Below are 26,850 nucleotides of genomic sequence, written 5' to 3' on the forward strand. Positions count from 1 at the left end.
AGTAGGCATAGTTTGTAAGCCATTGTCCCAATACGTTCAATTACCTGATATGGACCATAGAATTTAGGTGATATTTTGTGTGATTCTCTTGTAATCACTGACCTCTGTTTGTACAATTATAGTTTAAGATAAACCCCCTTACCTACAACAAACATCCTTTCATTTATTTTTTTGTTAGCCTATTGGATCATCCTATATTGTGCCACCTTGAGATTAGTTTTGATAGATTTCAACATGTTTTTCTTTTATATGAGAAGTGCATCCACAACTTCAATATTAGAATCCTTTAGCAAGTAAATAATATGAATAGAAGGCATATGACCGTAAAGTATTTCATATAGTGTAGATTTAATAGAAGCATGATAATGTGTATTGTACCACTATTCAACTAAGGATAACTATGTGGACCATTGACTAGGATTAGCACCTAACATGCACCTCAAGTAGTTTTCTAGGCATTTATTGGTTGCTTCTGTTTGCCTATTAATCTGGGATGATATGTAGTAAAGAAATACAATTCAACCCCTTATTGGGCAAATAGATGCTTCCAAAACTGACTTAGAAACACCAGGTCCCTGTCACTGATACAACCATATTATTTGATAGTTTTACCCATATTTACCTAGTATTTTACCTATGTTTTATATATAAAATACCTTGATATTATTTGTTTTATGTTTTGAAGGCACTTTTAGATGTAAGATTAAAAAAGAAATAAATTGGAGACAATTCAGATCATGTTTCAGCCCGTGTCGAACATTGACAGATTGATCTCCGATCGATGTTTTGTGCAGAGCTTGAGCTCTAGAGGTCGAAATGAAGTGATTATAGTGGCATTAAAAAGATAATATCCATACTTTTATATACATATATGGCAAGAAAAATAAAAAAAGAAAGAGCATGAAAATTGCAGTTTTTAAAGACAAATCTTGCATTCGGCCATTTCGACTTGAATATCTTGAGTTAGAGAAGTCCATTTGATACAAACTCAATTGTTTTGGATTTCTGACTCGAAGACCTCCTAGCCTACCAAGTTTTAGTAGAAAAAAGAGCTCATATGAGGGCGATATGATTTTTTTAAGACGACTCATAAATTCTACCAGCAGACAGGTTTTGTGAAAAAACAAGTCCAATTTACTTCCCAAACGTTCAAACCGACATCCAAATCTTTATTTGGGAAATTTAACTTCTCTAAGTCCAAATTCAAAGCTTGAAGATTTTATGCAAGACTATTTCTTTTTTTTATATATAGAAAAATAGTTATTGCATTACTTAAATGTAAATTGTCTACTTAGAAAAGAATTATTTTATAGGGAAGTAGGGATTAGAGTTTCCTATCAAATAAAAAAAAAGAGAGAAAGGAAGGGAGGGGCGATTAGAAAGAGAAGAAAAACTCCACCCTTTCCTTCTATACCTGAAATCATGTATTCATCTTTTCTCTTAATTATTTTTTGATAGATATGTAAGGTTAAGTTCTTTTTCTTAGTTGCAAGGACATAAAAACCTTCGGATTTCAAGAATTGTGAGATCTATTTTACATTTTCTTTCCAGTTTATATGATGAGTATGCTTGTTTTTCTATGCTTATTTCCTATGATTGCTTAGTTTGATTATTAGAGCGAACTCTAAGTTATTATTCTAACGAATCTATTGCTAAATTTGCTATTAAAACTGGAGTTATGATATCTAAATTTATGAAGCAACTAAGTTTAATAATTTTGAAAAATCTATGTTATTAATCTTAGAAAAAATATTCGATCAAATCAAACATAGACTACAGACAGTTATGTTGTCTAGATTTATCAACCTATCTAGTTCATAAGGTTGCCATTGAATTAAATTACTAGTGCGGACACTGTGGTGGTTTAATGGTTACGGTTAGTTACACTGCAGACCGGTTAACTAACTAATGTTAAGAAAAGATAAATATTCAGAATATAAATTGACGTATCGTTTCAATGATCAGTTTTTATTTATGTTGATGGACGTTTACTTGAGACCAATGTTTTCTCTCTTGATAAGTTTAAGATTCATTTAATTTAGCTTGATTGTTTTATTCAGTTTACCATAGCATGACCTATATAACCTCACCCCCCCTCCCAATTTCATATCATCTAGCATAAAAACCTGAAATAGATCTTCCGCGTGGGATCAATCGTTTACTTGCTCTATAATATCTTGTTTATTTAAGCCAGGGTAATTAATTTGTGTGACCGCGATATCGTAACAGTCAAATCATAGATGAAAACCCATGTAATTTATACACATTTTCATGAAAACAGTAGCCACAATAACAACAAAATGAGGGTGTGTGCTATGGCTATGAAATGAACACACTTACCAAATCTATCCACCATCACATAAATAACATCCTTACCATTAGACTTAAGGAGGCCTTCAATAAAATCCATGTTTATGTCATTAAAAGGAGCTTGTGGAATAGGAAGGGGTTGCAGTAATATTAGGCTGAGGACATTCTCTGTTTTGTTCCTTTGGCATACACTGCATTCCTTCATATACTGCCTGATGTGTTTATGTTGCCTTTCCCAATAAAATAAACTCCCAACTCTTTTAACAGTAGCACTAACCCTAGAGTGACCCCTTATAGATGAATCACAATATATGTCAATAAGTTTTTTTTGTAGCCCAAGATCATAACTAACTACTATTTTACCTTTCATGTTTAGGTGTCCATTCTCCTATTTATAGTAAGGGTGAGAGTTGAGATCCTTACATATATCCTGAATGATCTCTTGTGTATTTCTATCCTTTTTTTATGATGCTTTAATCTGATTGATTAGGGTGGTAAAAAATGATAATACTGCTATAGTAAACATTTATTCTTTAAGATTCCTAGATAAGGTATCAGAATCAAAGTTATCTTTGCTCTTATTGTATTCAATTTCAAAATCCAAGCCCAATAGTTTGGAAATCTATAAGTGTTGAGAAGGGAATGTGATCTTTTGTTCTATTAGATACTTCAAACTGACATCATCTATTCGAACCTTGAAATTCCTGCCCCATAGGTAGTGTCTCTATTTAAAGATTGCATAAAGTATAGCCATCATTTCTTTTTTGTAGGTAGACAGAATTTGTTGTCTTAAACCCAGAGATTTGCTAATGTAGTTGAATAATGTCCTTCTTGCATCAACACTACCCCAATTCCACTTCCCGAAGCATCTGTTTCTATAACAAACACCTTGTTTAAGTAAGGTAAGGCCAAGACTGGAGGCTGATTCATTAACTCTTTTAGCTTCTTAAAAGCTTTTATGTTCTACATAAATGCATCATTCCTTATCAACTGTGTCAATGGTTTATAAATTAACCTATAACCCTTGACAAATTTCTTGTAATAGCTAACAAGGACAAGAAAACTACGCAATTGCTTGATATTTCAAGGTTCAGGCTAATCAACTATTGTCTTGATCTTTTTAGGGTCAGTAAAAAATCCATCTTTAGTTATTATAAATCATAAATTTTATTAGGTACTTCTTGAATACTTGATTCATCAAACTTTGTAGTAGGGACATTACCAGAAACTCATAATGTCTATTATGAGTCTTGAATGCTATTTTAAAAACATCTTATCTTACCATTCTAACCTAATAATAACCAGATCTCATATCCACCTTGGAAAACACTATTACACCAACCGACTCTTCTAATAGCTCATCTACTAAGAGTATAAGGAGCTTGTCCTTAATGGTTAGTTTATTAAGGTTCTATATGTAAGGCCCGACTCACTCCCCCTTGCAGAATATTGTCCGCTATGGCTCAGCCCAACCCGGCTTTCACGCCTCACGGTTTTGTTCCTGGCAGCCCACAGGCCCAAAAACGCGTCCTACAAGGTTAGGTACCAACTGCCTTAATATGCCATGACTCTAGACACTCTTCTTTCGATGTGGGATGTTACACTATAGTTAACACAAAGCCTTTATGAACCATTCTTTTTCTTAACCAAGATCACTAGAGAAGCAAATGGATGGTTGCTAGGCTAAATAATCCCTGATTCCAATACAAACCTCTTTTCCATGTTATTTTAATTCTTTTTTTTTTTTAATTTTTTGACTACTATTTTTTTGTGTTATTTTACTCTGTCCATTTGGTAAAAGAGAGAAAAAAGAAATAAAAGAAAAAGAAAAAAGAAAGCACTCTCTAACACATTTTAGGTAGTCACTGTCCACCAAAACGTCTCCTCCAGCCTCCTTCCCTTCCAGAAGCCGGAATCACGACCGCGCCACCAGTAACCGCAACTGCTGCAACCGATGACATGTGCTCTAAACGAGCCAAGGATATCTTGTCCATAGAAGCACAACAACGTGAAGCTATAATGGGTTTGAAAGACGCAAAAGAGAGGAGTCGAAGGTCATAAAAGTAGGAGTTTGGTATATACTTGTCTTCTAACAATACTAATATAGGTACATGTATAGGTATGTTATCTCTCTTTGCTTGCTGCTGCTACTCTTTCTCTTGGTTTATTTGGGAGAAATTAAAGAATAGTTTTCTTTTTCTGAATCTTACATGCTAGTATAATAAAACATTTATAGGTAGATTAACTGAATCACTAATGTGTTTAGTACAAAATTGTTTTTTTTTTTTTTATAGAAACCAAACAGACTGCTGTTTTAGGTTAACTTCAGCTGTAAGTTGTGTGACAGGATGCGTACTTCTTAATTTGTTCTTTTTATTTTTTATTTTTGGATTAGTAGCTTTGCTCCTTTTTTTTTTCTAGGAGATGTGGTAAATTAGATTTTGCAAGATTGCATATGGCTGACACCAACATGACCAAAAAGGGTCGCCGGAACTGTACATGAGAAGGGCGGGTTCAATGTAGTAGTAGGTCAAGTATCAATGATAAGAACATATAAGTTCATATGTTATTAATGTAGATTTCCTAAGCGTTTAGTATTGTGGTAAAGATTGTTTTTTAAATTATGTTTTTATTGGAAATGCATTAAAATAATTTTTTTTTAAATTTTTTTTAACATTTAAGTACATCAAAATAATTTTAAAACAAAAAAAAAATTTAAAAAAATTTTAAACTTTTTTAAAAAAACATGGCCTATGGCGTTGCCAAACACATATTTAAAAGAGTGTTTGGGAACGCGGTGCAAACTATATTCCCTAAAAATTCAAAAAAAATCTTTTTTTTGGTTAAAGATTAAATTTTTTTGTGTGTTTTGAATCATTTTGATGCGCTGATTTCAATAATATTTTTTTAAAATTAAAAAAATATCATTTAAATTTATTTTAACACGAAAAATACTTTAAAAAATAACTACAACCACAATTCCAAAGAGATCCGGTTTTTGAAGTCATGTTATCTGTTTGAATCAACCGTGTCTTATCTCATCTCTCTCTCTTTCCCCTTTGTCATGTGACTACTTAGGACTTGAACATAGGCCGAGCTAACCATGATTGGTGTATTTTAATTTGATCCATTAATTAAATCTTCAAGTAAAAGCAAAGAAAACCCCTTGAAACAGTGTCTCTGATGTAGCGGTACTCCCATATCCACCTTATAATTTAAAAAAGTTCGAGCTTGAAGCATAATCCCTATAAACATTATAAGCTTTCTATCAACTTCTGTAAGTTGTATTCTCTTATTTTATATAATCATTACAAATCAGAAGCTGAGTGGGTTTAGCTGTATAGGAGTTTTTCTACAGAGACATAAATACAGTTTGGTTTTCGGGCAGCTGAAGAACACAAGAATGGCATCAACAGGGCAATCACAGTCACTAAAAAGAAGGGATGCACCAGTAAAAAGAGAAGGAGGGGATCAGCTAACTCTAACCCCTTTAGGTGCTGGAAATGAAGTGGGTCGATCCTGTGTTTACATGTCATTTAAAGGCAAGACAGTATTGGTATTGCTTCCCTCCCTCCTTCCCTCTATGCATCTTGTTGTTTTTCAATTATGCCATTTTATACTAATTTACTATTGGTAATTCTTGATCATGCTGGATCAAATTCAATGAATGTATTTTGTTTATTAATTTATGTTTTTGTTGTCGAATTATGCCTATGTTAGTTTGATTGTGGAATTCATCTGGCTTATTCGGGTATGGCTGCTTTGCCTTACTTCGATGAGATTGACCCTTCCACTATTGATGTACTTCTCGTTACACAGTATGTATTTCTTCACCTTCTCTTGCTAAGTCTCCTTGCTTGGCTATTGTATATATGTATATTGATTTTCCATTCCATGAGGCAATATTTTGTTTCTCACTATTAGTTTCGTAAATGCTAGTTTTTTCTCTCACTGAATGCTCCCTTGATTTGACCTTGCTTGCTTTTTTGTTTGTTCATTTTCTTGTCAAAAGAATACTTTGAAGAGATATCTCCTATGATGATGTAGTAAGATTGCATGAAATTTTTAGCTGCGAGAGATCAACTTGTCCAAGGAAGAACATGAAATTGTTTCAGAATTAGAGAACACTCAGCTCAGAAGTCAGATATACAAGTATTGAGAAAGTTAGTGTTAGGGTATTTTGGTCTAATATTTGGGACGATTTTATTGTGACAATACAAGTTGGGAAGGAGTTTAAATATTGTGAGAAAAACCGCATGATGCAGTTCCTTAGGTGCTTGAACTTGCATTATTAGGGCCATTTGATAGGCAGTGGCTAGGTTCCTCATCAGTAGAAGTTAGCCAAGTCTGTTATAATGCTGGACTTGACAATAATATAAATTGAAACAGTGAAACTTAAACTTGATGCTTTGTCAACAAGAGAGGGCAGCCTGAACTTTCTTACCTCTATAAAAAATTATCAGTAGTATTCTTGATGTGTGCTGGGAACTTTATACTCTTAACTGGATCTATGCAGTTGTAGAGAAGTATAGATGTAATGAGATGTCTGATAAAGTTTTGTTGGAATTTGAAGTGTCATAGACTCTTGATATCTATATTTTAATTATTCACATGCTCCTTGTTGCAAGAAGATGAGTGATCTTCTAAGAAATAGGTTTGTGCTCGTGAGGTTTATTGCTTATAATGGGAACCACAATAGAATAGTGCTGAAAATGCATGCAATTGGGGAGTGAAAGCAATCCACTTTCCGGCTGAAGAAATCATTTAGGAAAATCTTGATTATCTATGCTATATTATAATAAATGTTTTTTTTAATGTGATTAAATATCATAAAGTGTTCAACAAGAAAGCAAAACAATAAAAGAATATAAATTATTTCTACTAATTAATTATGTTGAATATTAATGTGATTGCATATTATGCAATGATTCAAAAAATGAAAATATTGAAAAATCATTGTATCACATTGGTTGGGAAATAAATATGCTCCATTTGCTTGAATTTCATTTAAGGTGTCAGGAAACTCTACTTGGTTTCTATTTTTTTTTTGAGAATTCTTTCTGTTACATTAATGAAGTCATAAGGGCCTCTTGGATTTTATTTTAAACAAATAAAATCAATACTGTGTTTTCTATATTTTTTCAATCAAAATTTTTAGGCCTCTCTAGTTTTTTCTCATCAATCATTGGGAGTGATGCTTTCTTCCTGCAGCTTTCACTTGGATCATGCTGCATCCCTACCTTATTTTCTTGAGAAGGTTTGTTTTTTTTACTGATTTCTACAAAGTTATTGTGTGTATCTTTCACTAGGATCAATCTAACATGTTCACTCTTTATCAGACCACATTCAGAGGTCGAGTTTTCATGACTCATGCAACAAAGGCTATCTACAAGTTGCTTTTGACTGATTATGTAAAAGTGAGCAAGGTTTCAGTGGAAGATATGTTGTTTGATGAGAAAGACATAAACCGCTCAATGGATAAAATCGAGGTCTGTGTTTATGAATTTTTGCATTCTCTTGTTTACATCTATCCGCATCCTTTTTGTTCTTCCAGAAACTTGATCCACTTCGTTTACCTTCCTTCTAAGCAATAGCTTGGAAAATTTTTTGTTTATTATATTTGGCTTGGCATTATGTTGTGGTCCCAAAGTCAGGGGCTCAGGAATTCAGCTTATTGGTTATTCTTCTTTATCACCTCCTATCCATGTTGAATTAATTGCTCTAGATGAAAGGTCTGCGTCTTCTGGAATTTAAAGTGTTTCAATCTTGCATTTGGTGTTGTGAATTTTGCTGTCTATGGATTTCTTAGCTTTCATTCTGTTTGAGTTTGGCATTGTTAGTTGTTGGCTTCTCATTTGAGGTTTGCATGTTTCGCTTGGAAACTTAGGACCAATTTATATGCATCTGATAATTAAGTTATGCCTTTCTTTTTCCAGTAGTGATCAATCTAAGTTGATTCCACACTTAAGTTGCATTTGGAATACTCTATTGCCTGATTAATCAAAGAGCATATTCAAGTAGTTGTGGTTGACAGCCATGTATCTTTTTTGAACTATGAGAGTTTGGGTCATATTACAGCGAGTGCCATCTCACTCTCTATCTTCCTGCACATGTAAGATTTTAGTGATTAGTAATAAGATAACAGTAATTCAACAACAAAAAAAAAAAGATAAAGATAAAGATAAAGGAAAATTTTATAAGCCAAGTGGGAACCTTCTGGTAGGCATACAGGGCCCCTGCCCTAGTACAGTTAAGCAGAAAGGTTTGGTAACAACTGGATGAAAATTTATTTATTTTTTCCCTTGTTTGTTCGAAGAAAGGGTGCTTGTTCCAAAATGGTAGTTGCTTATCTTTTTCTCAATATAGCATCTCTTTTGGTAAGCATTATGCTATGCTTGCCATTTTAAGTTGATAAATCTGTCCGTGACCGATCCATATGAGGTAATGTTTGGGCTGATTAAAAGATGTTTTCACAATTATGAAATAATAATAAAAAGTATTTAAGTTTTGGTAGCATTCTGAAAATACAATCCTATGGAGCCAATTCAAAGCGAGGATTTCTTTTTTCTTTTGATTTTATTTCCATCCTGTAGCACAATCATGATCCATGAGTGCAAGTGGTCAAAACCATTGAGAGATTGCAGAGGGAAAGAGAGGATATCACTTTTATATATTTTTCTTTTCATACATGGACTGTTAATTCTAATCCCTGACACTTTTGTCAAGGTTGGGTGCATGTGTTTGCATTTTTGTCTTTTTTTGTGAGCAGATCTGCTGGTGTTTGCCAGGTCTTATTTTCCTTATGATGGCCTAGCTTGTAATGTTCCTTTGTCATCCTCTGTTTAACTTAAGAATCCTTAATTTCATTAATGATTTTTGTAATTGCAGGTTATTGACTTCCATCAGACTGTGGATGTTAATGGCATTAAATTTTGGTGCTACACTGCTGGCCATGTCCTTGGGGCTGCCATGTTCATGGTAGATATTGCCGGTGTTCGAGTGCTGTATACTGGAGACTATTCGCGTGAAGAAGATCGGCATCTTCGTGCTGCTGAGATGCCACAATTCTCTCCAGACATATGCATAATTGAATCTACCTATGGTGTCCAACTCCATCAACCTCGACACATTCGGGAGAAGCGCTTCACTGATGTTATCCACTCCACCATCTCTCTAGGTGGTCGTGTTCTAATTCCAGCATTTGCCCTTGGCCGAGCTCAAGAACTCCTTTTGATCCTTGATGAGTATTGGTCAAACCATCCCGAGCTTCATAACATTCCCGTATATTATGCTTCTCCCCTTGCGAAAAAGTGTATGACTGTTTACCAGACATACATCCTTTCTATGAATGAAAGGATCCGCAATCAGTTTGCGGATTCAAACCCCTTCAAATTCAAGCATATATCTCCGTTAAATAGCATTGAAGATTTTACTGATGTAGGGCCATCTGTGGTTATGGCAACTCCTGGAGGACTGCAGAGCGGTTTGTCAAGGCAGTTGTTTGATATGTGGTGCTCTGATAAGAAAAATGCTTGTGTTATACCTGGATTTCTTGTTGAAGGGACCTTAGCTAAGACAATCATTAATGAACCAAAGGAGGTACAGCTCATGAATGGACTGACTGCACCACTCAACATGCAGGTCCATTACATCTCGTTCTCTGCCCATGCAGATTATGCTCAGACAAGTACATTTTTGAAAGAGCTCATGCCTCCTAACATTATTCTTGTTCATGGAGAAGCCAATGAAATGGGAAGGCTCAAACAGAAACTTATCACAGAGTTTACTGACGGCAACACCAAGATAATCACCCCAAAGAATTGCCAGTCTGTTGAGATGTATTTCAACTCTGAAAAAATGGCAAAAACCACTGGAAAGCTGGCTGAAAGGACCCCGGATGTTGGTGAAACTGTCAGTGGTATACTGGTGAAGAAGGGCTTCACTTATCAAATCATGGCACCTGAAGATCTCCATGTCTTCTCACAACTATCAACTGGAAATATTACTCAGAGGATTACCATTCCTTTTTCTGGTGCATTTGGTGTGATAAAGCACAGGCTTGAGCAGATTTATGAGAGTGTGGAGTCTGGAACTGACGAGGAGTCTGGGTCTCCAACATTGCAAGTGCATGAGCTGGTAACAGTGAAACAAGAATCTGATAGACATATTTCACTTCATTGGACTGCTGACCCCATAAGTGATATGGTGTCTGATTCAATTGTAGCTTTGGTTTTGAACATCAGCCGGGAGGTTCCTAAGGTAATTGTCGAGTCAGAGGACATAAAATCTGAGGAAGAAAATGAGAAAAAAGCAGAGAAAGTGATTTATGCCTTCCTTGTTTCACTTTTTGGAGATGTGAAACTTGGAGAGAACGGGAAACTGGTCATAAGTGTTGATGGGAATGTAGCAGAGCTTGACAAACAGAGTGGGGATGTTGAGAGTGAGAATGAAGGTCTCAAGGAACGAGTTAGGACAGCATTTAGGCGAATTCAAAGTGCTGTGAGGCCAATCCCGCTCCCTGCATCTTAGCTTCTCTCTTTCCTTTTCCTTGTTGTTTCAAAATGTTTCTGACCTTCGAGAATAGATTTTGTTTCCGTAGTAATTTTATGTTTGAATGCATCCTGCCTTGAGGTTGCCTCTTATTTTAGTCTCGTGCCTTAATGATTTTGCTCATTGCTGTAGTTTGGACTTATCCTACCAAGGGATAGTTAGATTTCAAATTAGTGCTTTAAAAAATCAGTTTCTAAAAATATAATTGAATATTTGCTGCATGCAAGTTGTAAATAGTCAGATTTCTAACCTTTTTTTCTATGTGAGAATTGCTGTCGTGACATGATTTTATTCTTGAAATGCAGGATTAATTGCTAGTTCAGTCAGATTCTAAATCTGCGCTTCAAAAAAATCAGTTTCTAATATTATTCTATGTGAGAATTGCTGTCGTGCATGCTGGTTGCCTATAAGTTGTAAATAGTCAGATTTGTAACCATTGTTTCCATGCGAGTGTTGCTTTCATGACTTTATTTTATTCTTAAAGTTCAATTGACGGTTTAAATTATGGGATTGATTGCTACATCTCTGGTAATAGGAATCTGTGATTGGGTTATTTTACCAGCTTAGATGAGAGAGAAAAGGAGAGAGAGAGAGAGAAAGCAACGCCATTGACGGTAAATCAGAGGTGGAAAAGAAACAAGCGATACATGGTCGAGTAGGTACCGACTAGAGGAGTCCATCGCCCCATTGGAAGCCACTATTTGGTCATGTATTTTGACCGGGCACGTTGCCAAAAATTTTCTGGAGCCTCCACGCACCTCCATTTCAATAATTTAAATAATATTATAAAATTAGTAAAAGATGCAACAACTTCTTTCTCAATTCGATAATTACCCAAAAAAACCAAAAAAAAAAATACATAATTGTTATTGCACACCTTATTCTTTTTTCTTTTTCTTTTTTGTCTTCAAGAGGTAAGTTCATGAATTCATTATATAATTAAAGCTGAAACGCTACAAATACTTCCAAGTAATAGGTATATATCATTTTTCTGTAAGGATAAAAAAACCATTACATTGTGCTAAAAAATTATGTGAAGACCAATCCTCCCTTGATGAATTCAGCAATATAAAACACTCTCAAAAGCAACATTAAGTTTTGTGAAGAAGAGCTTAGACATCATAACAATGTTCCAATCTATAATGCTATGAGTCTAATGGCCAAGTTAAAGATTGAAGCCTTTTAGTTTTTTTTTTTAATGATTTGATTATCGCGTTCTATGTTGTATTTTGTTTTCCTAAGATTTTGATAATGGTTTATATGATTTGATATTTACAGGGAGGGATTCAAACTTTTGCATGCTAAGAATCCTATTTTTATGGTTAATCGGAACTGTAGCTTGCCTTTGAATAGTTAAATTTATAAATGCATCCAGTAGTGTGCATGATAATACACACACCCACGTAACATTTTCTCATTGGTTCAAGGTGTCATATTATTCCTTTTTTCCGACATATGTAGCCCTAACATGAGCATCAACAAGCTGTAGTGAATTGGATTTCCACAGCACTTACTTGAAGAGCATTCAGAGGAAGAACAATATCGTATAGTATGCTATCCATTGGCAGTAATGAGTTAGAAGAGAGAAGAAGAAAGAGGAAGAAAGAGACGAGAGAGGAGGGAGAGAAAGAAACTAATTTCATCATAATTTTTTCCAATAAAAAATGTTGTTATATATAAGGTACTGTTGTCTAACAGTACTATTCCTTTAATCTAGGCCAACTCGTGGCAACTATTATAACTAATAAATAAAAATAAAACACTACGTTGAAGATGAGATAATGAAACTTAAAATAAGAACAAAACATTCTGTTGAAGTGGCTAAGTGAAATGTTGTGTTTTCCCTTGTCTTTCTAATTAAAATTGTAATGATTATCTTTTTGAATCAATCAACCCTAACTCCTTTTTTTTTTTTTTACATCTTCTTTCTTGAGTAATGCACATAACAATTCTGCCTCCATAAAAATACCTTTTTTATATTGGAAACCTTAGAGAGAACTCTTTAAGGAACTCCTATGTGGCTTCAACTGGAGGTGAATTCTTTTATAAGATTAGGACCTGAGTGGTTGCACGATTGTGATGCTTCACCATTCTTCTATTCAATATTGCTTGAGGTAAGGTGTTAGGATAACATGCAGTTTAGGTATATCTTCATATACTCTTTTACACCTCACATGCTTCTTTAATTGTGATACATGAAAAACTAGGTGGATTGCGGCAATAGGGGTAGGCATAGCTTGTAAGCCATTGTCCTAATATGTTCAATTACCTGATATGGACTATAGAATTTATGTGATAGTTTGTGTGATTCTTTTGTAACCACTGACCTCTGTCTGTACAATTGTAGTTTAATATAAACCCAATTTCCCATAACAAACACTCTTTTATTTATTTTCTTGTTAGCCTGTTGGATCATCCTATGTTGTGCCACCTTGAGATTAGTTTTGATAGATTTCAACATGTTTTCCATTTATATGAGAAATGCATCCACAACTTCAATATTAGAATCCTTTAGCAAGTAAAGAATATGAATAGAAAGCATATGACCGTAAAGTATTTCATATAGTGTAGATTTAATAAAAGCATGAATAGAAGGATAACTATTTGGACCATTGACTAGGATTAGCACCTAACATGCACCTCAAGTAGTTTTTAGGCATTTATTGATTGCTTCTGTTTGCCTATTAGTCTGGGGATGCTAGGTAGTAAATAAATGCAATTCAACCTCTTATTAGGCAAAATGGCAAATAGATGCTTCCAAAACTGACTTAGAAACACCGGGTTCCTGTCACTAATGCAACCATATTATTCGATAGTTGTACTCATATTTGCCTAGTATTTTGCCTAAGTTTTATATATAAAATGCATTGATATTCTTTGTTTTATGTTTTAAAGGCACTTTTGGATGTAAGATTCAAAAAGAAGTAAATTGGAGACAATTCAGACCATGTTCCAACCCATGTCAAACATTGACAAATTTGACCTTCGATCAATATTTTGTGTAGAGCTTGAGCTTTAGAGGTAAAAATAAAGTGATTCTAGTAGCATTAGAAAGATAATATCCATACTTTTCCATACATATATGGCAAGAAAAATAAAAAAAGAAAGAGCATGGAAATCGTAGCCTTCAAAGACAAATCTCATGTTTTGTTAGTATTGACTTTCAGCCATTTCGACTTGAATATCTTGAGTTAGAAAAGTCCATTTGATGCAAACTCAATTGTTTTGGATTCCTGACTCGAAAACCTATCAACCTACCAAGTTTCAGAAGAAAAAAAAGCTCATATGAGAGAGATATGATTTTTCTAAGATGACTCACAAATTCTGCCAACAGACAGGTTTTGAGAAGAAACAAGTCCAATTTACTTTCCAAACATCCAAGCTAACATCAAAGTCTTTATTTTGGCAATTTAACTTTTCCAAGTCAAAAGTCAAAGCTTGAAGATTTTATGCAAGACTATTTCTTCTTTTTTTAGAAAAATAGTTATTGCACTACTTAAATGTAAATTGTCTACTTAGCAAAGGATTATTTTGTAGGAAAGTAGGGACTAGGGTTTCCTATCAAATAAAAAGAAAGAGAGAAAGGAAGGGAAGGGCGACCAGAAAGAGAAGAAAAACTTCACCCTTTTCTCTTATACCCAAAATCATGTATTCATCTTTTCTCTTGATTATTTTTTCATAGACATGCAAGGCTAAATTATTTTTCTTGGCTGGAAGGACACAGAAACCTTTGAATTTCAAGAACTATGAGAACTATTTTATCTTTTCTTTTCAGTTTATATGATGAGTATGTTTGTTTTCCTATGCCTATTTCCTATGATTACTTAGTTTGATTGTTAGAGCGGAGTCTAAGTTATTATTCTAACCAATCTATTGCTAGGTTTGCTATCAAAACCGGAGTTGTGATATCTAAACTTGTGAAGCAACTAAGTTTAATAATTATAGCAAATCTATGTAATTAATCTTAGAAAAAACATTCGATCAAATCAAACATAGACTGTAAACAGTTATGTTGTCTAGATTTATCAACCTATCTAGTTCTTAAGGCTGCCATTGAATTAAATTATTAGTACGGACACTGTGGTTATTTAATGGTTAGGATTAGTTACATTGCGGATTGGTTAACTAACTAATGTTAAGAAAATATAAATATTCAGAATATAAATTGACATATCGTTTCAATGATCAATTTTGATTTCTGTAGGTGAACGTTTACTTGAGACCAAGATTTTCTCTCTTGATAAGTTTCAGATTTATTTAATTTAGCTTGATTATTTTATTTAGTTTACCATATCATAGATTAGATAACCTTAAAACCCCCCTAATTTCATATCATCTAGCATAAAAACCTGAATTAGATCTTCCTCATGGGATCGACCCTTTGCTTGCTCTATAATATCTAGTTTATTTAAGCTATGGTAATTAATTTGTGTGACCATGATATCGCAATAGTCACTGACAATCATAGATGAAAACCCATGTAATTTATACATATTTTTCATGAAAACAGTAGTTACAATAACAACAAAATGGGGGTGTGCTATGACTATGAAATGAACATACTTACCGAATATATCTATCATCGCATAAATAACATTCTTACCATTAGACTTAAAGAGGCCTTCAATAAAATCCATGCTTATGTCATTAAAATGAGCTTGTGGAACGGGAAAGGGTTGCAGTAATTAATATTAGGCCGAGGATATTCTCTGTTTTGTTCCTTTGGTATACCCTATATTCCTTCATATACTGCCTAATGTGTTTATGTTGCTTTTTCTAATAAAATAAACTCCCAACTCTTTTAATAGTAGCATTAACCCTAGAGTGACCCCTTATAGATGAATCATGATACATATCAATAAGTTTCTTGTGTAGCCTAAGGTTATAACTAACTACTATTTTACATTTTCCTGTTTAGGTGACCATTCTCCCATTTATAGTAAGGATGAGAGTTGGGATCCTTATATATATATCCTGAATGATCTCTTGTGTATTGTTATCCTTTTCCCATGATGCCTTAATCTGATCGATTAGGGTGGTAGAAACTGATAATATTGTCATAGTAAACAATTATCCCTTAAGATTCCTATACAAGGTATCAAAATCGGTGTTATCTTTGCTCTTATTGTATTCAATTTCAAAATCCAAGCCCAATAGTTTGGAAATCCATAAGTGTTGAGAAAAGAATGTGATCTTTTGTTCCATTAGATACTTCAAATTGACATGATTTGTTCGAACCTTGAAATACCTACCTCATAGGTAGTGTCTCTATTTAAAGATTGTATGAAGTATAGCCATCATTTCCTTTTTTTAGGTATACAGAATTTGTTGTCTTAAACCCAGGGATTTGCTAATGTAGTCGAATAATGTCTTTCTTGCATTAACACTACCCTAATTCCTCTTCCCGAAGCATCTGTTTCTTTAACAAACACCTTGTTTAAGTAAGGTAAGGCCAAGACTGGAGGCTGAGTCATTATCTCCTTTAGCTTCTTAAAAGCTTTTATGTTTTACATAAATGCATCATTTCTTATCAATTGTGTCAATGGTTTATAAATTAACCTATAACCCTTGATAAATTTCATGTAATAACCAGTAAGGCCAAGAAAACTATGCAATTGTTTGATATTTCAAGGTTGAGGCTAGTCAACTATTATCTTGATCTTTTTAGGGACAATAAAAAATCAATCTTCAGTTATTATAAATCCCAAATACTTTACATGTTTACTGCCAAATATGCACTTACTTTACTTAGCAACTAGTTGATGCATTTTCATCAATTCAAATATTGTCTTTAAATTTTCTACATGTGTTTCCATATATTGACTGTAAATGAACATGTCAACAAAAAACACTAACATAAATTTTCTTAAGTACTTTTTGATTACTTGATTCATCAAACTTTGGAATGTAGCAGGGGCATTAATTTGGCCAAAGTGCATTACAAGAAACTTATAGTGTCCATTGTGAGTCTTGAATGTTGTTTTAATAACATCTTGTCTTACCATTCTAACCTGATAATAACCAGATTTCATATCCACCTTGAAAAACACTATTGCATTAACCAACTTTTCTAATAGCTCATCTACTAAGGGTATAAGGAGCTTGTCCTTAATGGTTAGTTTATTAGGGGCTCGATAGTCAACACAAAGCTTTTATGAACAATTATTTTTCTTAACCAAGATCATTAAAGAAGCAAAAGGGTTGTTGCTAGGCTAAATAATCCTTGATTCCAATATTTCAGCAACCATTTTCTCCATTGTATCCTTTTGTATTTCATAATACTTGTATGGCCTTAAGTTAATAGGTTGAGCTCTCTCTTTAAGTGGTATAGTGTGATCATGACCTCTAGTAGGAGGTAACCTCATTAGTTCATTGAATATCTCTTTGTAGTTTTTTAATAGATCTTCTAAGACAACAATCCTCTCCCCAACAGGAGATGGTGTGGATAACATGGAACACACCATGTTATCAACATCCTCTAGGATCCTCAAGCTACACAAGCTTACCTCTATAAATTCTAATGGACTATCAAATAAGCCACTCAACTGCTCAAACCTAATAATCTCTATAAATTCTAATGGACTATCCAATAAGCCACTCAACTGCTCAAACCTAATAATTTATAGTTGAGTAACTCTATCTTCTTTAAGCACCACTTCTTTACCTTGCCAAGTAAAAGACATTCATAGCTCTTTGTAATTGATATTATATTACCTAACACAACTAGTCATTGAAAACCAAGAACCATGTCATAATTGTTTAGATCAACAATGAAAACATTTGGCACAAAGTTTTCTCCCTGTATTTTCCATTTGAAGTTCCTATATATTATAGTACAACACATAGTTCCACCATTTTTTACCTCATCTGTTAAGGGTTTAATTGATATCATGTCATATTGTCTTTGTTGATTCAGTACTTAAGAAATCATGAGTACTACCTGAGTCAATCAGGATGAACACTAAGTGTTTATCTCTTCTGCCATTGACCCTTAAGGTATGGAATCCCACTGTTTTTTCCAATACATTGAGGGAAATAAATAGAGTAATGGTTTCTGAATTATTTTTCTCCACTTCATTCTTAGCATCTTCATTGTCTTTTTTATTTTCTATTATGCACAATGAATATAGTTTCTTGTTTTTACATTTAAGCCTAAGTGTAAACCTGTCACCACACTAGAAACATAGGCCCATGAATATGTTGAGTGTTTATCTTTATCATGTGTTCATATTTTTTAGCCTGATCCTTGGTAATAGAGTATAGAAAATCCTCCATTCATTTCAGATATTGGGATCAAGTTTTAGAAGACATTTCATCAATCCGAAAACAAGGAACTCTGATACCACTTGTAGTGAGTTGGATTTCCACATCTTCTGCTTGCAAAGTATCTGAAGAGTTTAGTGAAGAAGAACGTTAAGGTACAATATGCTATCTAATGGCAACAATGAGCTAGAAGAGAGAAAAAGAAAGAGGAAGAAATAGATGAGAGAGAAGGGAGAGAAAAAAACTAATTCATCATAATTTTTTCCACTAGTCTCTACAACAAAAAAATATTTTTTACATATAAGGTACTATTGTCTAACAATACTATTCCTTTAATCTAGGTCAGCATGTGGCAAAAATTATAACTAGAAAACAATAATAAAACACTGTATTGAAGATGAGCTAAATGAAACTTAAAACAAAGACAAAACATTGTGTTGAGGCGGGTTAGTGAAACACTATGTTTTCCTTTATCTTTCTGATTGAAATTGTAATGATTGTTTTTTTATATATTTTTATCAATCAACCCCAACCCCTCTTTTCGTGCATGTTTTTTCTTCAATAATGCACATAACACAGGCATGGTAGCACTTCCATAAAAGTATGATTGATTTTATAGGAAAATAGAGATAGCTCATCTCTGATATGTCAATATTGGCCAAGCACCATAACATCAAGTCCCAATGATCCATTTCTTATTACAAAACCAATCACTTTCAGTTATTGTCAAATTTTGGTCTTGCTTGTTTTTCACTACTTTTTTCTTGTAGGATTAATGACTTCAGTTGTAACCAAAATTATTGTGACATCTTTTGGTACATTTTGCTTTTGTAATGCTTCCCTTCCTAATTCTCCTCTCTCTACTTTATAGGCCGTTAAAGGAAAAAAAACAAATATATAATCATAAATGATGAAGAATCAAACACCAAAATTACAAAAATACATGGTCATATCTAGAACCCTCAAAACTCACTCCTACACTCTACACACTCGCTCCAAGACACTTCTTGTACCTAACAACATGATCTCTGAAAAAAATCTAGAATCTTTAATTCAGGATTGTTCTTAGTGGCTTCTAGCATTTTACTAATTTAGTGTTTCTTATAATATTAGTTGTTAGGTTGGTTTTGGTTTTGGTTTATTAAGAAAATACACTAAAGTGTGATAGTAAAAAATAGCGATGGTGTGGTGGTTTTAAGGTACCATTACTTCCTCACCTAACCTAAAATAGCGTGTTCTCTCAAAAGTGTAATGTATTGTGTGTGAAGGCACAAATCCATATCCAATATACATATGTATGACAGTTATGGAATAAAATGCATGCTAAAGTAAAATGAAAAGGTAAACAAGCATAATATACAAGGATAAAAATTAAAGACAAAAGACAAAGTTTAGTCCTAAATTCTCCAGTAGAGTCACCATTCTGTCACACCCGACATTCCAACGACTCGTCGTCTTTCCTAAAAAAGGAAAAGAATGGTCTCTTATATTGAGATGAGGGATAAAGTCTAAGAATATATGAAAGGAGTCATCGCCTAATATTATAGTCACTAGAAAACTCTAACTAGTTTGTAGAGTTCTAAGGCAAGAGACTAGTTATGTTAAAAAGAATATATTATCATCCAAAAGCATCATACTTGAGGTAAGTTGCATTGTTGACCTTGTATTTTATTTCTAAGAGTCTATTGTGCAAATTCCACTAGTAGTTCATCTATATAGATGATAGCTATTGCAAGTAAACCCTGATGGATGCTTAGTGTAAGCCTAACCATTTTAAAGTCTAGTTCATTTTTGCAACTCCCCGTTGTTATCTTTTGATAACACTTGGTCAATTAACGTGTTTAAATTAGTTACTAATGTTCATAACCTGCGACTAATGGTCTATCAAGTCATGCTAGTGAATAACCAATGGGCATATATTGGGTTCAATGAACCTAACTCAAATTCTAGAAAGGGTCGATGAATGATATTTTATTAGGGTCAATCTATCCTATAATACCTAAATTCACTCGTTATATGACTAAATGAAGGTTTTATGCTCCAATCCTATCCAAACAGTGACTACTATGAGTTCATCTATTTTGGTTAGGATCTAGTGACATGATGGTCCATTTTTGGACTAGAATCTTCACAATGACTTTTTTGGGGTTCATATGCCATTCGGTGTGTTGTTTAACATTCAACTTTTGAGTTCCATTTTTGTTTTTGGTTGCCTATCATCAATGTTAGTACATAGTAAGTGGAAAACCTCATTCCCATTGTATTTATTAAACATGTATTTGTGAAATTTATTTAAAAACCAAGACTCCTATTTGTTTTGGTGAATATTAAGTGTAGAGACCTTAAGATTCATTTTATTACCTTAAAAAAATTAAAAAGTGTTGCTCATTTTAGGGTCCAAAGCCATGGCACGTGTAGAGTCTATGTACCTTGAACACTAAAATTGAACAACAAAATATTTTTGAGAAAATCCACGGAAGAGCTACTCTCCTTTAATACTTAAGGTAATGGCCCACATGGATTTCATTTATCTAAGATATGTAGAGTGAATAACAAAAATAATTTGGATACAATTCTTAAAAATAAAGATTGGTTACATATTCTTTTTTTAAAGTGTTGAATGTCAGTCCAATAGGCCTTTTGTTTGTGGGTCGAAACTTAATAGGCTGTAAACTTGTTTCAAGGCCCAAAATGCATAAGTAAGTGATTTTGATGCCTTTTGGATTGAAAACTAAAAGTAAATAATTTGGAACTCTTTACTCATTTTAGATAGATTCAATTTTTGGATAAAAGATTAGTGTTGTAATATATGGATGATCAAGGACACACAAAAAATACAAGATGCCAACTAATTTAAAAGTCTTGATTAAATGCAGTTTTTTGAAAACAAAGGGAAAAAAATAATTTATAATTCATAATATTTTCTAGAAAATATATAGATATTATAAAAGACGTAGTTTAGTTGGTTTGGGTTAACTCTAAAAAATAAGAAATGCAAAAATATAGATATCCATACAAGCCAAGCATCATTCATAACTACTAAAAAGGTATATCACCCTAAATGAGTCCATATAGTTTGACCAACTAGGAAATACATAGCCATAACAAGGAAAAAAAAATAAAAGATGTACTTAGACTCATATGATAATAAACATCAATACCCCCACATTCATTAATATACACAAGATATAAATTTCTCAACTTCATCCAGTTCATAAATGGTGAACAAACCAAACACATCAAACATCAGGCCATAATTTTCCCCACATAGTCCACAAAAAATGAGCTCTTAGATTTACAGACTAATTTATTAGGCTTAAGACAAGCTAATAATTGGTAGGAGCAATATATGCATTTAAAAGACCATATAACAAAAACTCACAATAACCCAAACATGCATTAAAAACACATATATGACCACATACATGTCAAAGAACTAAAAGTACAAACATCAAACGAAATGAAATCAATAAAGACAAAGAGATATACCTAGACCAAAGGTTGATAGTTGAATGGACAAGGAAATGAATACTTAGGTTTCAAAAAAATAATCGGATTTAGGTCTAAAAACTCTAATAAGACCCATAGATTAATTAAACCAAATGCCTCAAAAGACCTTAAAACTTGTCTTTATTTTGAAATTTTGAAAGAATCTTTCAAAAGTGCCTCTCATAAAACATATTTCTCTATATAAGACCTTTCTATCTAATTCTCTCATTATTCCTCTTATACCCTAAAAGAACTCCTATTAATAGTAGGGAATGGGGACTGACTTTACCTAGGGTTTAAGACAAAACCAACCGTAAGATTACAACAACCAAATCTGATCATTCACAGGATATAATAAAGAAAGATGTGTAAGGCTAGCTAGGGAAGTATGAGATCAAAATGCTTTATGCAAACAACCTAAACTCAGTGATAAAGTTGTGGCAAAGTTTGGGACCGAAATTGATAATCACAATCCAGAGACTCTCTTGTAAAGTAAAGCACAAACGATGCCAATATCCTGATAGGACAATGCCTAAAATAAGCAAAATGACTACGGGGATAGGCTGGGTTTGGGAGATATTAAAAGACAACACAATTAGGATTCTTTTAATTTTAGCTGCTAGGATTGTGAGATTTCTTGAAAAGAAAACAAAGAAATGAGGAGATGGTTATATTCATGCCTTTGAAATGACATCATTTAGTGTTGCAAATTTCCAAAGCAGTCCTCAAATGTCAGCGAGTTTTTATAGTTAATCCTCCTTAGAGTTTTTAATTTTTATTTTATCATGCGTAAAAGTCAAAATGATCAATTAAAAGAATTCAATTGAGTTGTTGATCGAATTTAAGGATACTTCCTTAATTTGTCTATTTCTCTCAAAGGCCCTTGAACTTCAAAATCCTTTTAATTAAAGTTAAAATCAGTTATATAATAAAATAAATTTTCAATTAAGCCCTCGATTGAATTAATATAACCTCCTAAATTATGCCAAATTGATAATTTTGGTCCTTGATCCTTTAATTCTCTCAATTATAATCAATTTCAAATTAATCACATCATTGGAAAAATTATTGTGTCCAATTAAAGCTTGGAAACTTTTGTTAAGTTAATTAAAAAATATTTTTTTGGATTTTTTTATGTTTTTAAAAGTATTTTTTGGCTATTTTTGAAAAATAAATTAGGGGTAAAATGGGTTATAACATGTACAATATGTACGTTGAATATAAGACATAAGAGACATAACATTCTATTTTTTTAAAAAAAAACTTAATAACCATTTTAATGAAAAAATATCACTTTGTCCCCTGAAAAATATCACATATATTATTTCAAGATAATTTTAAAATTTATACAATCAAATCCCTATTTAGTTTTTCTAGGTCTAGAATTGTAAGCCACTATATAAATTACATTCTAGTCTTTAATTTTTAAAATCTATTTAAAATCAGGTCTTACTTAATTAATCATTCCAATTTATTTTTTTTTATCAATGATTCTCAATATGCATGATCTATTAGGTTTCTAATATATCGGCCTAAATATAAATCACAGTCCTAAATAAAATAAGATTAAATTAATTAAATAATTTAACTTATTATCAATTCAACAATTGATTGATTTATATTTGAATATCAAACGAACCATCTAACAACATGTCATAACCCCTCAATATATAAATTACATTCTAGTCTTTAATTTTTAAAATCTGTTTAAAATCAGGTCTTACTTAATTAATCATTCCAATTTATTTTTTTATCAATGATTCTCAATATGCATGATCTATTAGGTTTCTAATATATCGGCCTAAATATAAATCACAGTCCTAAATAAAATAAGATTAAATTAATTAAATAATTTAACTTATTATCAATTCAACAATTGATTGATTTATATTTGAATATCAAACGAACCATCTAACAACATGTCATAACCCCTCAAATATTAGATAAGTTATATGTGATTTGACTTACCTTCAGTTACCAGTTTTTCAGTGTAATTATTATCACTTTATCAAGAATGTTTTGATTTAGACATTGAGCATGAAGTGCATCTGCACTATCAAATCACATTTATTCTCAACACCATAATCATTTATTATTGAATAAAATTTGAAACTTTTTTCAAATCTCATTCCACCTTACATAAGGATTTCACGATCAATAATATTTGAGAATATGTGAAATATTTTTCCTAATTCATTTATGATGATGAATCTTGTCTTGATCACTTAGATACCTTCATATAGTTTATGATATATATATATATATATATATATATATATATATAATATCTGCATATTTGTTATTCTTGATTAAGACAATGTGTAGTTAGAATTAAAATATAGTATTCTCTATATACAATAACTTAATGATATCTAAGGATCGCTTATATAATTGTCATGTAAGCCTTTTTATAGACATAAGAGATATCTCCATATGTAATCCTCACCAGGTTAATTTAGTGTATATGTCATTTAATAAGCGCCTATATATTAGTTTCTAATATCCTTTATACCTCAACTTATGAGTACAACGATTTTCTTTCATAAAGAAAACAACAGAATATGTATCGGTCTCAACAATTTTAATTAATGTCTAATCTTAATAGAGCATTAACCAGGAACATTTAGAAACAATGCTTTGATGTAATAGAAATCATCATAATTATAACCGATTTATAATTTTATTTTCAAAGAATTTTTGTCTCAAGAACTTTATTTTTACTCTAGATTCATTAATCTTACATAAATAAATATTAAAGATAAAGAATGCCTTTATTAATAATAAATACATTTTGCATGAACAAAGTTAGTATCATGTGTAACCAACTAATTGCTATAAGATATATACACTAACATGTTGTGTTCTTCATTTCCATTTAGAGAGCCCTCATTTTAGTATTAGAGAGATTTACATGTTGATGATAAGATGCTCTTTCAGTAATAATCATGGTTGGTTAGGTGGATTTCTCATAGGTGGTTATAACCATTGTATAATGCTGTTAAATCTATAAAATAGACATGTGTATGGTTATGTATGGGATACATATGCACAAAAAGGCTCATCTATTGTAAGATCTCACATCGGAAACGAGCGTCCAAAGCCAGGGCCTTATAAGTGCATGCTCACCTTGACTAGTAAGACACGTTTTGGGGTCATGTGTGGCTGCCAAGAACAAAACCGTGAGGGGGACCTGGGTGGAAGCCCTGGATTTGGGTGGACTGAGAGGCCCAAAGCGGACAAATATCTTGCTAGTGAGGTGGGGTGTTACATTTGGTATCAGAGCCGAGGACGGCTCGTCTTAAGATGAGGGGATTGTAAGATCCCACATCGGAAACGAGCGTCCAAAGCCAGGGCCTTATAAGTGCATGCTCACCTTGACTAGTAAGACGTGTTTTGGGGTCATGCATGGCTGCCAAGAACAAAACCGTGAGGGGGACCTGGGTGGAAGCCCTGGATTTGGGTGGACTGGGAGGCCCAAAGCGGACAAATATCTTGCTAGGAAGGTGGGGTGTTACATCTATGGTAAGGGATGATGACCCTATTAGAACCAATGAGAACATAAGGGATTGCATAGAGACACTAGGGGTGTGTCTAGACTCTTAGTATCCCCATACAATTCTATGTTGTAGTAGGGAGTTAGATGATAAAGACCCATCTCTAAGCATGTTTATCATGTTTGATCCATCAAAATCTAGGAAGATACCGATTATCAGGCTTTTCATGTCTAAGAAGTTGGCCTCTTTTCATTACTTGTAATGATTATTTGTTTAGCATACCAGTGATGAGTTTATTTGTGTTTTTCTTTAGAGACATGTTTAATGACTTTTGGAATAAATTATGAATCTATTTTTCATCGAGAGTGTCAATTTATGTATTGTCAATTAAAATTATTGTGGACTAACCTATGATGAGGCAACAATTACCGTTATCAAACAAAATGGAGACTTTAGATCTTATATTCTTAGTAAGGGTTATTTGTTCTAAAAGTACATTAGTTTTAAGGAAGAAAAAAATTACAAAATCTTAAAGTGCAGAAAAATAAATAAAGCAACAAGGATAAAATATAAATAAATGAAAGTAATAAAAACCCTTTAGAAAAAAAAACAATAATAAATTTAAGGAATGTAAATATGTAGGGGTGATCATCATTTACATTATTATCCGACCCTATTTATACTATTACAATGTTTGAATCCTACTTAGAAAAGTAATCCTAATCCTATACATATATTGGTATAATATAAAGAGGCTTATTAAATTCCTCTTCTATTGATCATCCTTAGCTGATTTTTGACTTCTGATTAGTTATTTTAAGGACCAAGAACTCTGAATATGACTATATCCTTTAGTTGTGCACACGTTCAAACCTTGTTGTTTGACTGCTTCTTTTTTTATCTATCATGACTTCTGATCACATAGTCATTTGCTCCTTCAACTTTAATAGTTGATAAAAGACTCTTCTAGCTCGGTTGATTTAGGTGTCTCAACAAACCCGGGTGAAACCCTACCTCTTTTTACCATTTCTCTTTTAAATGACACATTTTGAATTTGAATAAAGGGACAAAAATCTCCCACACGAGCAGCAACATGCAAAAGAGAATAAACATGAACCTTTGCTCATCTTCTCCTTTTTTCCTTCACCGAACATGCTTCTTCTTTCTAACCCACTACTACTAATGTAATTGGGAAGCTCATGAGATACAGTTGCATGGCTTGTAAAGGTGTTCTTGCTAAATTCAATCTGCATTTCATTGGAAAAGCTAACTAGAAGCAACTAATTTTAGGGTGCTTGTAGGGAAGTTCTTGATGATTCAGACTGTGGAAAGTTGGAATCAACTTACTACACATCTACATAATTCCAGTAACATTTTTAACTCTAGTAATAGATCAAGTTTGATTTTGTTTTCAATTCCTTGTTTTTTTTTATTTATATTCATTAATTAAAGGATTGACCTTGATGTACATATTTTATTTGATTGCTCTGGACACAGTTCGAGCATGTCTTTCCTTGGATTTTTTCTAGTACTTGAAATCTTAGGAGGTTCTCTTTCTAGTACTTGAAATCTTAGGAGGTTCTCGTTTTCTTCTCTTTTGATTTGCAATTTTCATATATCCCACTCTTTTGACACGTGAAGGTCTTTTATTAAAGATTGATTTTTAATACGTACACTATTTTTGAATTGTTGTGTTCATGTTATTTATTAAAATATGTGAATTTAAGCTTATTTAGACCCCTTA

General features: G+C 32.8%; 1 protein-coding gene and 1 pseudogene across 1 annotated transcript; both read left to right on the forward strand.

Moving 5' to 3' along the window:
• The window catches only part of LOC18107289 (cleavage and polyadenylation specificity factor subunit 3-I-like), a 56,037-nt pseudogene that overhangs the window by 9,537 nt on the left and 19,650 nt on the right, over positions 1-26,850 (forward strand).
• LOC7482440 (cleavage and polyadenylation specificity factor subunit 3-I) lies at positions 5,361-10,957 on the forward strand. Its single transcript, XM_052448683.1, has 5 exons — positions 5,361-5,866; positions 6,031-6,128; positions 7,522-7,567; positions 7,650-7,799; positions 9,199-10,957. Exons 1-5 carry the CDS (start codon positions 5,714-5,716, stop codon positions 10,837-10,839), a joined length of 2,088 nt encoding a protein of 695 aa, XP_052304643.1. The 5' UTR covers positions 5,361-5,713; the 3' UTR covers positions 10,840-10,957.

The sequence above is a fragment of the Populus trichocarpa genome, chromosome 17 (genome assembly GCF_000002775.5).
Source record: "Populus trichocarpa isolate Nisqually-1 chromosome 17, P.trichocarpa_v4.1, whole genome shotgun sequence".
Lineage (NCBI taxonomy): Eukaryota > Viridiplantae > Streptophyta > Magnoliopsida > Malpighiales > Salicaceae > Populus > Populus trichocarpa.